The following is a 17,749-nucleotide window of genomic DNA, read 5'->3' on the forward strand; positions in this document are numbered from 1 at the left end:
CCCCATGTAGTTTCTAGTGATGAACAGAAAAACATTTTGATCTCATGTTTTTAATGGAGAATGAAAATAGAACAAAATGAAAAAATCACGTTGTGTGATCCTGTGATAAGCGGTCTGTGGTGCTAGGCAGATTTTAAATAAATAATCGAGTCTTGAGAGCATGTGGGCATGGATCGGGTACAGATGGGGGCATGGAGACGCTGTTCTGGAGTTGTTTGTGGTGCTTGGCTGATTGCATTCACGTGCACATGTGGGTGGATCAGTCAGGTGCCACCTTCACACTTAGAAGGGCCTCATCTGTGCCCGATTGGGCAGTATTAAGGAGGAAAAAAAAAAAGATCAATGAAAAAAAAGAATAAATAGAAAAACACGACATAGAAGAAGAAGTTGGAGGTTTATGAGGTGGAGTGGTGGCTCTGAGGCTAAGGATCTGTGCCGGTACCTGGAAGGTTGTTGGTTCTGCTGGAAGTGATTCTACTCCATTGGAGCCTTGAGCAAGGCCTTTACCTTGTAATTGCTCCAGGGCCCTATACAATAGCTGACCCTGTGCTCTGACCCCAAAGGGTATGTGATAACTATATTTCGTTGTACCTGTGCAATGACAATATATCATTAAATCATTATTATCATTAAAGGGGATGACAAGAAGGATGGAGAGAATGATGAGTAGAACACACACATTTGTTTCTTGTGTGGTAGAACAGAGGCAGGTTGCCATTAGTTGAGCAGACTCCAGGCTGGAGGGATCCATTGCTTAAGTGACTCCCCATATAAAGCTGAAGAGGGTCAGCGGGAGTCAGAGAAGTGATGCCTGGCACAGCGCACTGCCGGGGCCCTCAGACAGTAGCAGGGACCTGAGCCTGGAATTCAAAGGTTGGCTATGCTTGTCGGAAAGATTTCTTGTCGTGCTGCTGCATCCGAGGAGGGTAAACTAGGGAGACGTCGGCATTTGGAAAGAGGCACCAAGGCCAAGAACAGGTTCCTGCCATTTTTCAACCTCAGTTTTTATTTGATTTATTTATTATGGATTCTTATTAACCTCCGCATATTACATCTATTTTATGGATTATTTATGTATTTATTGACTTTGTGAATCATTGCACTACCTGCAGTTGTTTTTGGATTTGATTTTAAGAAAAGCACTTAACGCTTTTGCACCTACCACTTGCTGTAAGTATGTGTCCTCATTTACCCAATTCATCTCGTTTTATGACTATTGACGGTTCATGGTTCAAGAGGCTCCCGGACCTGGAGCTGACCTGGACCATCACAAATCTTCTTGTCAAGTCATTTAGGAATATGTTCACAATGTGAAAAACTCGGGCGTTTTTGCTAAAATATTGGTGGTAGAAGTCAAGCAAAATGACCCCTTTTATTGGATAACTGAACAGATTACAATATGTAAGCTTTTGTGGCAACTAAGGCCCCTTCATCAGGCAGATTGTAATCATCTCATTGCTAAAATTTAGCTCTGGAAAGGAAAGTCCACAGAAAGAAGCCTCTTTGCATAGGGTTGCACTTGAATGGGCAGGTAAATAATCCAAAAGTTACCCCAAGGGGACTTGGGATTGTATTTATGATAGTGAGGTGGCATATGAAGTTCAGATTCAGTCACCCCACTAATTCACTTGATGACCTTGAGGGAGTTTTAAATGCCATTTTTCAGATCACACAAAATGTGAAAACCATTATACTCTTTTGTGCTTTGGGATGATGTTCACTATTTTATGGAAATATAATGAGATATCTTGTCCCCTTAACTCACGGTAACGTCAGCAGGGAATGTAAAAAGTGACTGTTGGGTTCGAAGATTCAGTCTAGAGCTAGAAGGTAACGGAATAGGAGAGTAATAGGCTGATGAGTATAGAAAGAAGTACCTGGGCATGGTAGATTATAGAGAAAGGAAGGACAACACAACATGGAATCAAATAGTGAAAAGAGGCAGAGAGGAGGACACAGGAGTCCCAAGGCTGTGAAATGGAGGAGACAGCAGATGTGACAGTGGCGGCACAATGCACCAAAACAGCTGACAGGGGGTCCAGGACCTGAACTGAAGCTGCTTCTCTGTCCATCTTGGTGAGTTGCTACTATATTGTTGCATAAAAACGCTGCTTCAAGCACCAACCCTGTCTGCAGCAGTAGCTTTCATATAAAATAGAGTAACAGGTACTTCCTCGGCATTGACAGTGTTGAGCCCAGAGCATGAGAAAGTGAACCTGACCTACACAAACTCGGTAGTCCTTTGCTACAAAACTTGCACATGTGCATTTTATTTGATGGGCGATAGGGCAAGGAGCAAGAAAGCCTGTTTGCATTACAGAGGTCCTTGCTGCAGGACATGCAACTGGGCAGTGGATGTGGGTGGGGCTGGATGTCTGAATATTACCATAAACGACTAGGTGTTCACTGATGAATGTGCAATTGGGTGGGGTCAAACGCAAAACTGTTAGTATATAAAGGGACCATGTTCACTATGGAGAGTTAAGTGCAAAGATATTAGTCACTTACATTTATTTAAAATTTAAAACTGGAACAAGATCTTCAGCATGAGTCTAGTTTGTGGTTATTTGTTGGTTTCAATGGAAAAGTGCCATCTGGGGCACCTTTAACTCTTTCAGGGCTGATATCGACTTTTGTCAAAAGGAGGAGTTGACAATGGTAATCAACTGTAAACTGTGACAAAACCAACCGTTATGTTTTAGTTGGACTCTCGTTGCTAGAAGGAAATTTAGCTTCATTGGTTTGACCGAGATATCCTGCACTCGTGAGAGTCGTAAGGTGCAAACAACGGCAAAAATGGCACTGAGAAAATGGCGAGAGATCAAAGCGAATGCGTGAAGTAAAATATTTTATGGACGAAGTTTTGCCTATTATCTCTGAACTAGACTATGACTTGTCGGACTCCGATTTTGATAGAAGTGATCGAAAACGAATGTGAGGTTCCGGCTTCAGCTGACTGGTCCCCAGCTGAACAGGTTCATGTAGCTGACATGCCTACGGCAATGTTCACCAGGAGGACTGCCACTTAACAATGATAAGAGGTAGAAACCAGATTGCAATTCACAGCGACCAGTGAAGACAGCCTGGCAGCCAGCCTGCCACACATTCTTGGCAAACTGGCAGCCACAGCATGCAGCAACAGACGTTTAGCATTGATTTCTGTGTGAAACCATTGCTTTTCAGAAACTATGTTTTTTGAAAAAAATATTTAGCCCTCAAAGAGTTAAACTATGCCATATTAACTTTTTTTTCCCAGCAGAAGACTGTCTTAATACGTGTTAAACACTGGGCATGTGCTGTCAGAAGGGATTTTTTTCTCTTTTATGGTGGATGTTGACTTTTGTCGACACAAGGGGTTGAGGACGAATGTCAACTAAAGCTGACATTCAGGGGCAGGGGCCAAAAAAGAACTATAAATGTCGACAAAACTCTGTTCTGTTATAGGTTAGCCCTCTTTGCTAGTAGGACTGTTAGACTTGTTGACTTGACAGTGAATCCCTATGTGTATGTAAGTAGTGTAGAGTAAGCAACATCTAGAATGGCATCGGGCGACAGAGTGATGCAAATGTGCAAAGCCAAATACTCAGTGCGTATTAGTTACTTATTGATTTATTTTTTGTGTATTATTGCTGTATTGGATTATATTTTATCAAACTCCGATTTTGATGCCAGTGATCAGGACCCGGCATCAGCTGAATGATCCCGAGCAGATCATCACTGTGCCTACAGCGACAATTGACCTGGAAGGATTACACAGACACAGATCTGTGGGAGGCAAGCTGGCATCTGGACTTGAACAAACAACACGACGTGGTAGTGGGCACTACAGATTACCAGCCACTTGACTACTTCAAGCTGGTTTTGTTTTTCCAGAAAGTGTCTTTCAGCTGATGAGAGCAACAGGAATGTGATACGTATGTAATTAGTATGTGAGTCTACATAGTGTAGGGGCTCATGGAACATAAAACAGTTCTCTTATATAAGTTTTTTATGTTGATTTACAGTATGTGTGAAACCATTGCTTTGCATACTTTACAGAAAACTGATTTGTTTAGAAAAAATCTTCAGCCCTGCGACAAAAGGGAAAAAAGAAATAATTAGCCCTAAAAGAGTTAAACACGCTGGTTAGGTTTCCATTCAACTCTAAGTAGACTCACTTTGAGTGAGTGGGGATGTGTAATGCGATGGACTAACATCCTGCTTGATGGCTTCATCCTGCTTTATACCTGATGGCAGCCGGATCATACCTTTTTATTTCACACTTTAGTTCAACAATAAAACACATTACAAACAATTTCCTTGAAAAAAGATTTAAGAACAATAAAGTAATTGTAGTAAAATTACAACATTTGAAATGTATACTTAAGATAACAGTATGACAAATCATTACAATGAAGTTATAATGACCTTGTACTGAATTAAACAGATATTATTTTTGGTATTTGGTATGCTGCATTAATCCCTGAGGGAAAATTATTGAGCGGTGTTATGTAACGTTACAATAAGGAAACAAGAAGATGTGGTTCAGCTGCTTTCTCCTTAACCTCGGTACTTAATAAACCCAATTTATGCACGACGGATGTTGACTTCATAAGTGCTGTGAACTGTCTTAAATGTCTAAAAATAACCAATGAGATGCAGAAATGGCATAACATTACTGTTGTGCGATTACACGCGGGTCCTGGATTGTATTCCGTCTGGCCGATTATTCCTTGTGAGAACGAGCCAGTCTCCTGGTAGCGGATCAGTTCTTCCATCTCACAGTATGGGATGGGAGGAAAAGAAAGGTGCAACCTGGGAATTGTTCCAGGCCGGCGTTTACATGCATAATTAACTTCATTAGGCAATCAGCTGAAGGAAATTAAGATAAATATTTTGTGGGTCAGCTGGATTTAATCAGATTCATTAACAATGGAACCTTCAGAATGCCAAACTTAACTTAAGTGACCCTGTCCAGGACAAAAGTTACTGAAAAATTCTGAACATCAATCAAAATAATGAAGTCATAATTAGAATAAACGGATGTAATAGTTGTGTCAGTTTCTTAATTTGCCGTTTCCATTTGAATTTGCGCTTTGACGTTTGAGACTACTTCGAGTTATCCAGCTGTGAAGGCTGCTATGTGCCAGTGAATAGTGAGTGGGACAGTTGGATGTCTCAGGATGTTGCTTTGCACCACACCACTTCCATCTGCAATTCGATTTGGTGTAAAGGGCGTCTCCTGTTCTCGAACAAGGCTGACCACTGGTGACTCATCTGCAATGATGATTTTGTTTTTTTTTGTAAAGAGGTTCCTCTCCTCCACTGCTCTAAGCATGTCACTGCCTCATTAGTTCTCCAGAGAGCTTGTTTTACAGTTCCTGCAACAACTTAAATGTGGGTAAAAACTCCAAGAGTCAGCCTAATCGGTCCCAGTTGGTAGCAAATTCTCCTTCTGTCTAAGATACACTAGGACCCCAGTATCTTTTGACTTCCTATGACAGCTTGTACCGTGAAATGTTTCTAATTTGAAAGTATTTTAAAGTAACTATGATCCCATCTCTATATATATATATATATAAAATCCAACGCCTGTCTGTCTGTCTGTCCACTTTAAACGAGAGAACTACTTAACGTATTTAGATCAGATTTTTTTCTATCATTTGCTTGAACATTCTCCTTGATTTTGCAACTTCTCTCATTGCGCTAAGTATTAGAGTTCAGTTGCGGCACCGATTTATTTGAACGAATCTGAGAGACAGGCTGCGGGCCAAGAGGAGGGAGGTGGGGTCTCAAGAGTAGGGAGCTGAGCGGAGCCCTCCTCACTCACTCACGTGCCAATCTCTGTTCGAGTCGCTCTACCTCTCGCTACGTGTTGGAGTGTTACCTGCCTCCACTTATCTAGCGATACCTGCTTGTTCAGCAGACATTATCATCTAGAGATTGTTAAAGAGTAACGTTTGATGTTTTTGAGACAGAGAGATCACAGCTACGTGTGTTTTAGAGGGTACCTGCTCATTGGCAGAGATATCACGGCCATGTGCTCTTTTCCCCACCCGTTAGAGCTGAACACGATCAGATACAATGGCAATGTTTGATGTCAGAGCGTACCTACCTTCCATTTGGCCAGAGGTACCTTGTCAGCATTTTAAATTTTTGGCAAAGAGATCACAGCTAGAGATCTCACCGCAACAGCAAAACCAAAAATACTGTATATCAAGACACCCTCGGATATGAAAGCTATCAATATAAATTCTTTTTAATAGAAAATTATTACATTTTTTTTTACATTTGTTATTGATTTTTAAATTTTACCCTACTACACAGGCGCGGAGCCGCAGGGGAAAGCTAGTTTTTGATATGAAGACTATACAGTGTAGTTGCCGTAGAGAATTCTCCAGTACTTACATGGTCACAAGCGATGGATTACCAATGAAAGCATGCTCTGGGATGGACTTGATGTTATTGCTGTGGAAGCTTCTGAAAGAGCACAGACAATGATGAGTTGTACGGCTGCCATGAGCACAGCAGGCATTGCAAAGATCACAGTCGCCAAGAGTAACATGTCTACTTACAGTTCCTTTAGATTGCCAAGGGCCTTGATGCCAACTGGAAATTCATCGAGACTGTTGTAGTTCAGATCCCTGCATAAAGGAAGCAAATTTAAACACATCATAAGAGCAACTTCAAACATTCATCCGCCATTTATAAAACCCACAAAGTTCAATTTGAGGTCACTGCAGTTATTCTGGTAACTTTGGATCAAAGCAGAAACAACCCTGGACAGAAGACCAGTGCATTTTAGGTCACATTCATAAACATGCCTGCTCACGCTCAAATAATTTACAGTGTCCAGTTACGCTAATCTGCATCTCTTTAGGATGTGGGAGTACTGGGAGAAAACTCACTAGGACAAGGGAAGAATGGGAAAACTCCACAGAGACAGAGTGCAGGCTCTAGAGTGTGATTTGCAACCTTTGCCAACTAACTGGAAAAATGAAATCAGTTGATGGCCTGGGACAGAGGGTGCAGGGTTCAAGTCTGTCTATAATATATGTCATTTGTAAAAATGTCTTTACTCCACTTTCAAATATTTATGTTAGTTTACATATCAAGACATAATTAATAATCATCTAGTCCTCATCACCTCTTAAAACTTGATGAATCTTGCCATGGGTGCCATAAAAGACTTTATTTTACTTGTTCAAGCAGATGTGCTATGCATGTGGTGTAGCAGGAGGCACAGCTGAGCTCCACCCTGACCAGAAAACCGCTAAGCATCCATCCAGCCAAACAGTCTTTTATATAGTAAGATAATTAAAACAAATCCTGCACTTCCACAATTAACGAAATACTAATTTTCTTTACAGTTAAATACAGTTCCCTTCATAACGTTTGAGACAAAGAGACAAAGATTTACTCCTTTTCTCCACAGTATACATTACAAATCACACAATTCAGATTTGATTTCATTTAAGGGGATTTGCATACATTTTGGTCACACCATGTAATAATGACAACACTTTTTCTACCTGGTTTCCCCATTTCAAGGCACCATAATGTTTGTGACACAGCAATGGCAGGTCTATTAAAGTTGTCATATTTGGACTTTGTCACATGTCTCTTGCATGCGGTGATGGCTTGAAGTCTGCAATTCATGGACATCATCAGGTGCTGAGGATCTTCTCTGCCAAGCCTTTAATGAAGCCATCTTCAGCTCCTGCTTGTTTCAGGAGCTTGTTCCCTTAAGTTTTCTCTTCAGCATATGGAAGTCCTGCTCAATTTGATTTAAATTGGGTTACTGGCTTGGCCATTCCAGAATTTTCCATTTTTTAGCTTTGAAAATCTCCTATGTTGCCTCAGCTGTATGTTTGGATCATTATCTTGTTGTAGGATGAAGAGCTGGACAGTGAGTTTGGAGGCCTTTACTGGACCTTGGGCAGATCAGACGTTTCCATACACCTCAGAATTCACTGGGTGACTGCCGACAGCAGTTTCATCACCAGTGAAGATAAGTGTGCCAGGACATGTGACAGCCATACATGCCCAAGTCATAACACCCCCAACACCACATTTAACAGATGAGGTGGTCTGCTTTGGTTCTTGGGCTGTTCCATGTCATCTCCACACTTTGCTCTTGCCATCACTCTGCTGCAGGTTCATCTTTGGTCTGACCACAAGACCTTTTCTTAGAATTCTGCAGGTTCTTTTAAGTCATTTTCCACAAACTCTAGTCTGGCCATCCTGTTTTTGTGGCTAACTAGTGGTTTACAATTACCAGTGTGGCCTCTGTGTTTCTGTTCATAAAGTTTTCTGCTGATAGTCAGACAGGTGTTTGGGGGTCTCCTTTAACACTGTGAGGATTCTTCTGTGAGTTGAGGTCTTCCTTGGCCTACCAATCCCTCAGTGAATGCTGAGCTCACCATTGCATTCTTTCTTCTTAATAATATTCCAGACAGTTGATTTAGATAAGTCTATGGTCTTACTGATGTTTCAGATGGTTTATAATAAATAATTGTCTGTCTGTTATACCTTCATTGTTATCACTCTTTAATTTAATATTGTTCTTTATCAGTATCCTGCTGCTGGAGTATGTGAATTTCCCCTTGGGATCAATAAAGTATCTATCTATCTATCTATCTATCTATCTATCTATCTATCTATCTATCTATCTATCTATCTATCTATTCTTCTTTTTGAACCACATAATGGCATATTTGACATTCATTGGCACAGCTCTTGTCCTCGTGTTGGTAACTGCAGACTCTAAAGAGCAGAAACAAGCCGAGGTATCTTATGAATCACTGAAACACACCTGAGGAATCACAAACACCTGTGATGCCAATTGTCCCAAATAGCATTGTGTCCTGAAACAGGGGGACCATATAGAAAAAGTGTTGTCATTGTCTACATAGTGTGAGCCAAATGTGTGCAAATCCCCTTAAATGAAAGTCTGCAGGGTGCAATTTAATGACGTCTGAATTGTTTGACTTGTAATTTTAAACTGTGAAGCTGGGGGGTAAATCAAAGAAAAGCATGTCTTTGTCCCAAACATTATGAAGGATACAGTCCAGGGTTTGTTCCTGCTATGCTGACTAGGACAGACTCCAGCACTCCCTGTAACCCCATTTAGGACTAAGCGGGTTAATAAAAGATTATGGAGGGCACTGTATATGGTTTGGATGTGATTGTTACTGAAAATAGTGATGATAGTTTAAGACTTTTCGCTAAATGCCTTGTCATTACATAGGGATTACTTTATGTGAATAATACAGTCAATGAAAGAGTTAAATACTTAAAAACAACTCATCATTTCAGCTCACTATCGCCATCTTGGATACAATGGGAGAGAAGTCCTTGTTACATTGAAAAGTTTAATAGATTATGCAGTACTAGGGTGTTGTACCATGTTAGTCATTATGGATGTAGTGAGAAGTTTAGCAAAATGACCCATTTTATTGGCTAACTAGAAAGATTAGAATATGCAAGCTTTTGAGGCAACTCAGGATCCTTCTTAAGGCAAGATGTAATCTTAAAGATAAAACCCTGAACACAATTCCTTTCCAACTTTGGTTCCTGCCTTGCCCGTGATTTTGGCAGATTGTTTTAAGCTGCTTTGAGAATGTTATGGTAGGACTGAAATGTAGCACAGCTAACAGAGGTACACTTCAAGGGAAGTTTAATTTTTACTGGGTGATGCCATCTCAAAGCTCCAAGAAGCACTTTTGAACATGGTGGTCCTTGCTCCTTGCCATATTTTCCTTTTGCAGCTTTAATTTTACTTCAAACCCCAAGGTTGTGGGTTCCAGTGGCACAACTAGCATGGCCATGAGCAAGTCAAATTGGAAGAAACAGAAGAAATGCAGTCAATTGTATCTAAAAGGCATCAGTCAGACAAGTAAATGTAAATGTAATCAAAAATGCCTTCAGTTCTACACATGAATGGATCTCCTGTGCCATGTAGCTCTATGCAACTCTTGAGGGCACATCTGCAGATGAAATGAATGACCCCGGTCAGTGGCTGGGCAATAGTTGGACAAGGTCAGCAGGGTGTAGAGAAAACCCCTCTGAGATTTGCCTAATCTGATATCTCTTCATGGGTGACTTGCGAAAAGCATGTGACCGAGACTTGACTTTGGGAGTGAAGACATTTCCGACAGTTTTACAGAAGCTGTTTGGCTCACACGCACGGGGCAAGCAGCCACACTCACCGTTAACTTTGCAGGAAAAAGCTGCTGGCTAGCAGTGGCGAGAAGCAAACATGTTGTGGTGCTCCCAGCTTGTTGGCATGGCAGCCAACAACACAAATAGTCAATGTGAATGAAGTCCATGAGTGAAGACAAGCCTGCTGATGATTAAGTAGGATGTGTTATGCCGGAAAGCCAATGTGGCTTTCCTGCCTGGTGTGAAATCCATGAGCGCTGAGAGATGCATTGATTGCACTTTCATACTTCCCACAGTCAGGAGCAGCACTTTCCACACGACACTTACTTCCCTTCACTCCCATCACCTTCTCCTTTGTGGCACTCAGAAGAGTGCTTAGCACAGTGGTATTTGGGAAGACCATTTTGCAAGAGGGGGTTACTTACATCCCATCACAAAAAAGCTGATTGTTGTTGTGTTGGACCAGTCATTAAAGCTAGGTCGCAGTTCAGTTGTCAGTTTGGGTTCTCTTTTATGTAAAAAAAGAACAGTTTCTGATAGGATGATCACTGTGATGGCCTTGCTAGCTAATGCACATGTAGCACTTCTGAAGGCTGTGGAAAAAGACCACCCAATTAGTCATATAAACCAAGAAAGTTCTCGTTTAGCTTGACTGGCTAAGGTGGTTATTTTGGAAATGCTGTGTTGAGCTTAAGAGTGAGTGGGAGCTAGGCTGGCACGTCCACCTGATTTACCAGTCTGATGTGGGCTTTATATGAGCTTAACTATGAGAATGTCATGGAGTGACTTTTGATAAATACATACACGCTGACTGCGATGGACTGGCATGCTCTCAAGGGTTTAGTTCCTGCATTGTGCCCTGTGCTAGCTGGGATAGGCTCCAGCAGACCCCCACAGCCCGTGTTCAGGACTACGTGAGTAAGAAAATGACTGACATTCATACGGAGGAAGGCACTCCAGTTCATGGGTTACTGAATGGGTTTTAATTAACAAACTCGGGGGCTTTGCCCCCTGCCCACTTTGCTCACCAAAAGCCTGTCCCCCAACCCCCGGCTCTGCCACTCCCGTATGTGGACTTCACTTTCACCAAAGAACAAATCTTTTAATTCTTGCGGATATGCCTCTTCATTGGGAAGAAACACTACTTTTCCGTGATGGCAACATGAATTAGACGATCTACAAGTCTCCGACTTAAATTTTAAATCCGAACAATATATTCAATCTCTTTTTGCATTTTGTTTACTAATCTTTACTATTATTTTTTTGAGACTTTCAAATTTTAGTACTTCCATTATCTCTTACCTGCTCTGCATGTGAATTGCACCAATGTTTTGAATTCTTTACGACGTTCTACTTTGTCATCTACTCTTTGTCTTTTATTTCCGGCCCCGGGCCTGGTTAAATCTCTTGGTGCAAAGTCTCGTCTTGCGGGACGTGAAAGTGTCTCTCTGAAAAAGTCACGTCTCGTCTCTGGCTAAAATGTCTTGTCATGTTTTTTTTATTATAATAGAGAGATGTGAACTGTGTTACATAGACAACTTCACTTACTTATCTTGCTGACCCCTTTATCTAAATCATCTTACTATATTTATGATACAATTTGTTTCATGTCTCTTTTTTTCCAGTTGAAATACAGCGAGATGAAGTGAATTGTTCATTTTTACAATGTTAGTAGTGGGATTTGAACCCACAACCTCAGGGTTTGAAGTCCAATGCCTTAACCACTACACCTACAAATAGTGAGCACCGTGCCTGAAATAACTGATGCAGAAGCAGGAGATCGGACCCAAGACCTCAAACATGCAAAGCATGCGCTCTACCCCTCTACCATTGCTTGTCTGGCCTAACTCTATAATTAAACGCTATGGAGAACTAATTCTGCTCTAAGCAGGCATCCCTGCTGCCTTGACGGAGCGATTTGTTGTGATGTTTTAAATAATTAGAATTGAAATATTCAGTTTTTAGCAGTTTCATGAATTGCCCCACATTTCACAAATCATTTTTTAGATGAGCTTGTGGCCCTGCTCATTATAAGGCAGCCATCAAGTATCTGTGGTCTGTGTAGTCAATAAGCTTTGTACTCGTTAATCTGCTTATTAATATTATGTTTAGATGTACTATTACTAGCTATTATTATTATTTTTATCATTTATTTAGTGTGTGGTAGTTGCCTATATGGGTGTGGGAGCAGGGCTCAATGCAAAAGAAGTCACGAGCTGACAGCAGTTGAGGTAAGGAAGTGGAGGCTGGTAATGGTTGCAAGTGGCATTGCTGTCTCTTTTAAATGCCACAGAGCCCAATGGCAGTGTTGTGACATGACGAGAACTGGCCACCACTGTATTAGTCTCTTCCTCACTGCTAAGTGTGCATTTCAGGGCAGTAGGTGTGCTTTGAGACATAAGATTTAGCCATAAGGGTGCATGTGTGTCCAATTGAATCAGCCAGTTGCTTACGATCTTGACTGAGGAAGACATTTTGTCAGAGTATTAATCCTAATGTCAGTATCAAACAAATGTAATATCAAATTAAAGGTAATTACAGTCATATGAAAAAGTTTGGGAACCCCTCTCAGCCTGCATAATAATTTACTCTACTTTCAACAAAAAAGATAGCAGTGGTATGTCTTTCATTTCCTAGGAACATCTGAGTTCAGTGAAGCAGTATTTAGTTGTATGAATTTAAATCAAATGTGAAAAACTGGCTGTGCAAAAATGTGGGTCCCCTTGAAATCTTGCTGATTTGAATGCATGTAACTGCTCAGTACTGATTACTTGTAACACCAAATTGGTTGGATCAGCTCGTTAAGCCTTGAACTTCATAGACAGGTGTGTCCAATCATAAGTGGTAAAAGGTATTTAAGGTGGTCAGTTGCAAGTTGTGCTTCCCTTTGACTCTCCTCTGAAGAGTGACAGACAGCATGGGATCCTCAAAGCAACTCTCAAAAGATCTGAAAACAAAGATTGTTCAGTCTCATGGTTTAGGAGAAGGCTACAAAAAGCTATCTCAGAGGTTTAAACTGTTAGTTTCAACTGTAAGGAATGTAATCAGGAAATGGAAGGCCACAGGCACAGTTGCTGTTCTGGTCTGGCAGGCCAAGAAAAATACAGGAGTTGCATTTGTTCAGGATTGTGAGAATGGTTACAGACAACCCACAGATCCCCTCCAAAGACCTGCAAGAACATCTTGCTGCAGATGGCGTATCTGTACATCGTTCTACAATTCAGCGCAATTTGCACAAAGAACATCTGTATGGCAGGGTGATGAGAAAGAAGCCCTTTCTGCACTCACACCACAAACAGAGTCGCTTGTTGTATGCAAATGCTCATTTAGACAAGCCAGATTCATTTTGGAACAAAGTGCTTTGGACTGATGAGACAAAAATTGAGTTATTTGGTCATAACAAAAAGTGCTTTGCATGGAGGAAGAAGAACACCGCATTCCAAGAAAAACACCTGCTACCTGCTGTCAAATTTGGTGGAGGTTCCATCATGCTGTGGGGCTGTGTGGCTAGTTCAGGGACTGGGGCCCTTGTTAAAGGTGAGGGTCGGATGAATTCAACCCAATATCAACAAATTCTTCAGGATAATGTTCAAGCATCAGTCACAAAGTTGAAGTTACGCAGGGGTTGGATATTCCAACAAGACAATAACCCAAAACACAGTTCAAAATCTACAAAGGCATTCATACAGAGGGATAAGTACAATGTTCTGGAATGGCCGTCACAGTCCCCTGACTTGAATATCATCGAAAATCTATGTAATGATCTGAAGCAGGCTGTTCATGCTCGGCAGCCATCAAATTTAACTGAACTGGAGAGATTTAGTATGGAAGAATGGCCAAAATACCTCCATCCAGAATCTAGACACTCATCAAAGGCTATAGGAGGTGTCTAGAGGCTGTTAGATTTACAAAAGGAGGCTCAGCTAAGTATTGATGTAATATCTCTGTTGGGGTGCCCAAATTTATGCACCTGTCTAATTTTGTTATGATCATATTTTCTGTTAATCCAATAAACTTAATGTCACTGCTGAAATACTACTGTTTCAATAAGGCATGTCACATATTAAAAGGAAGTTGCTACTTTGAAAGCTCAGCCAATGAAAAACAAAAATCCAAAGAATTAAGAGGGGTTCCCAAACCTTTTCACATGACTGTGTGTGATATGGTGAATTAAATGGGGGATTTTGTTTAAGGTAGATCCTGATGTGGACTGTACACTTCCTTAATACCAGCCAACTATAAATGGATTATTTGTATTTTTTGCTGTTGTTGTGGCATTCTCATCATAATGGTGGACTTGTGGTGGTACTTTACTCTCACCAGTGCTTTTTGCAATGGTGCTAATGCTCCTAGTTGGTCATACTGTATACTGTATACATATACATCCATAGCTCATAATTATTCTTTGTCTTTTGCTCTTGTGCTCCCTGTTCTTGAACAAGCTTTGTAATTTTTTTTTGGTTGTAGTTACTTTTGTTGAAAATACTTTCAGTTGAATGGAACTCATTAATTCATTCACAACATTTTTAATGCCAAACATTAGTATTTACAGCTTTAAAAATGTTTATTTTGTTCCCCATCCTTAATTAAATGTTCAACAAAGGCTACGTAGAGAGACGCACTTTGTTTATATCCTCACACTCAACCCCGAGAGAACTCACAACACAACCACTCAGTGCAATTTCCTTATTTTTTATTTTTGTTTCTTTTTTCATGATGTGCATGGTGATTAAAAAATGCATATGTCAGAGGTCAACTCACAAGGTTTCAAGGCTGTGGAGTCCATCAAAACATTTCTTTCCCAGGGAGTGAATCCTGTTGTTGTGAAGGTGTCTGTAAAGAAACACGAAATAGCCAAAGTCAGTAAATCTGGAATTTTCAAAAGGACACAATGCCAAAATGAACTTTGCAGTGACAGCTGCTCATAGTACAGAAGAAGATGGCAAAGGAAGACACAGCAGCTCTTGGGTGCGGCAGGGCTGCGGTAGATTTCTTGACTCACCTTTTTGTGCACAACCAAAAAAATATTATGTGTTGAAGCGTAACAGACACACTTTAGAGGGAACATTGACCACCACCACAATTGACTTACTGTGGAAAGCTGTGTTTGTTTAATCTGAACATAATGATGTTCTCCAAAAAGTTACACTTTAATCTCATCTGTTCATAGAATATTCTCCCAAAAGGCTTGGGCTATAATCAATGTGCTGTATGGAAAGTGCCAGATTAGCTCCTCTTTGTCAGCCAGTGTTTCTGTATTCAATGCAGCCCATTTCGGCCCCTGATGGTGGAGTCATGAACACTGACCTTTGCTAAGGGAAGAGACGCCTGCAGCCCTTTATTTACTTATTCATGGTAGGACTCTTCTGGCTAATTTGGCAGGCTGGCCATTCCTGAACTGCTTCTCTACTATTCCATTTCAAGATTATGGCTCTCACTGTGGTTCAGTGGAGTCCAAGCACCTTACAAACAGCCTTGTAACCTTTATGAGGCTGAGTGATAGCAACATTGTTTAGTTCTCTTCAAGATTTCTATTTGATTTCCCCACTATATATTTGTTATATTGTGATCATATTAACCTGACTCTCACATTTAAGGGTCCAAATAAGGGAGGTTTACAGGAACAGGGTTAGCTGTAATCAGGCCTGACTGTGGTCAACCATCTTTCTAATTTTCCCTTTCAACGGGCTGATTTAGCTACAATGGACACAATGGGCACTGGCTTAGGGGGGTCCCAGGAGCACAGGGGCCGCCCGCAATCTTTCTGATTCCTATGTATATTTCTGTTTTGCTATAATTGTTTTGCCCAGGGGGCCTATGATGTTATTAAGATGGTCTGGTACCTTTTCACACTGTACCAGTTTTATTAGATAACTTGTATCACTAGATTAACAAAATAAAAATTAAAAATAAGTTACATAAAAAACAACATGTGCTATTTGTTCACTTTACTTCGTGCCAGCAAAGCAGTGGATACAGATGGTGTATCGCCACGACTGCTGAAGGCATGTGCGTTGGAACTTGGGAGTCCTCTACAGCTCATCTTCAACCTGAGCCTGGAACAGGGGAGAGTCCCGAGGCTTTAGAAAACATCTTGCATCACCCCAGTCCCAAAGGTATCATGTCCTAGTAAGCTGAATGACTTCCGGCCTGTTGCTCTGACGTCATATGTGATGAAGACCATGGAGCGGCTGCTGCTTCACCACCTGAGCCCACAGGTCCGCCATGCCCTCGATCCTCTGCAGTTTGCATACCAGGAGAAGGTGAGAGCGGAGGATGCCATCATCTATATGCTACACCGATCCCTCTCCCACCTGGACAGAGGCAGTGGTGCTGTAAGAATTATGTTTTTGGACTTCTCTAATGCCTTCAACACAATCCAACCTCTGCTTCTTAGGGAAAAGCTGACAGAGATGGGAGCAGACTCACACCTGGTGGCATGGATCGTGGACTATCTTACAGACAGACCTCAGTATGTGCGTCTTGGGAACTGCAGGCCTGACATTGTACTTTCTCCAGTCCTGTTCAGCCTATATATATTGGACTTCCAATACAACTCGGAGTCATGCCACGTGCATACGTGTGCTGACGACACTGCTATCATGGGCTGTATCAGGAGTGGGCAGGAGGAGGAGTGTAGGAAACTAGTCAAGGACTAAATGGTGAGACTCAAACCACCTACAACTGAACACCAGCAAAACCAAGGAGCTGGTGGTGGATTTTAGGAGGCCTGGACCCTTCATGGACCCCGTGATAATCAGAGGTGACTGTGTGCAGAGGGTGCAGACCTATAAATACCTGGGAGTGCAGCTGGATGATAAATTGGATTGGACTGCCAATACTGTTGCTCTGTGCAAGAGAGGACAGAGCCGACTATACTTCCTTAGAAGGTTGGCGTCCTTCAACATCTGCAATAAGATGCTGCAGATGTTCTATCAGACGGTGGTGGTGAGTGCCTTCTTCTACACGGTGGTGTGCTGGGGAGGCAGCATAAACAAGTGGGATGCCTCATGCCTGGACAAACTGGTGAGGAAGGCAGGCTCTATTGTAGGCACGGACCTGGACAGTTTGACAGGCACCTGTCAATCATGGAGAATCCATTGCATCCACTGAACAGGATCATCTCCAGACGGAGGAGCAACTTCAGCAACAGACTGCTGTCACCGTCCTGCTCCACTGACAGACTGTGGAGATCGTTCCTCCCCAACACTATATGACTCTTCAGTTCCACCTGGTTGGAGTAAACGTTAACATTATACAAAGTTATTGTCTGTCTGTTATGCCTTCATTGTTATCACTCTTTAATTTAATATTTTAATTGTTTTTTATCAGTATGCTGCTGTTGGAGTATGTGAATTTCCCCTTGTGATTAATAAAGTATCTATCTATCTATCTATCTATCTATCTATCTATCTATCTATCTATCTATCTATCTATCTATCTATCTATCTATCTATCTATCTATCTATCACCCTTTATGTAATACTAGACGTCCTCCGCGGCTCTGCCTGCATTGTAGTGAAACAGGGCAGTGAAGAGCACCCCGCCTGGCTCCCCACTCCTGATGTCACTCTTCCTCCTCCCCTCTGTCTACAGCCTCTGTCTC

At 41.5% G+C, this 17,749-nt stretch overlaps 1 protein-coding gene across 1 annotated transcript in view; it reads right to left on the reverse strand.

Annotated features, from left to right (window-relative positions):
• LOC120534382 (leucine-rich repeat-containing G-protein coupled receptor 5-like) overlaps nt 1–17,749 on the reverse strand; it is a 214,445-nt gene that overhangs the window by 17,803 nt on the left and 178,893 nt on the right. The window contains exons 6-8 of the mRNA XM_039761931.1: nt 14,905–14,976; nt 6,555–6,623; nt 6,388–6,459 (exon numbers count right to left, since the gene is read on the reverse strand). Of these exons, the coding sequence (XP_039617865.1) occupies nt 6,388–6,459; nt 6,555–6,623; nt 14,905–14,976 (213 nt within the window). The remainder of the gene's footprint in view (nt 1–6,387; nt 6,460–6,554; nt 6,624–14,904; nt 14,977–17,749) is intronic.

The sequence above is a fragment of the Polypterus senegalus genome, chromosome 8 (genome assembly GCF_016835505.1).
Source record: "Polypterus senegalus isolate Bchr_013 chromosome 8, ASM1683550v1, whole genome shotgun sequence".
NCBI lineage: Eukaryota > Metazoa > Chordata > Cladistia > Polypteriformes > Polypteridae > Polypterus > Polypterus senegalus.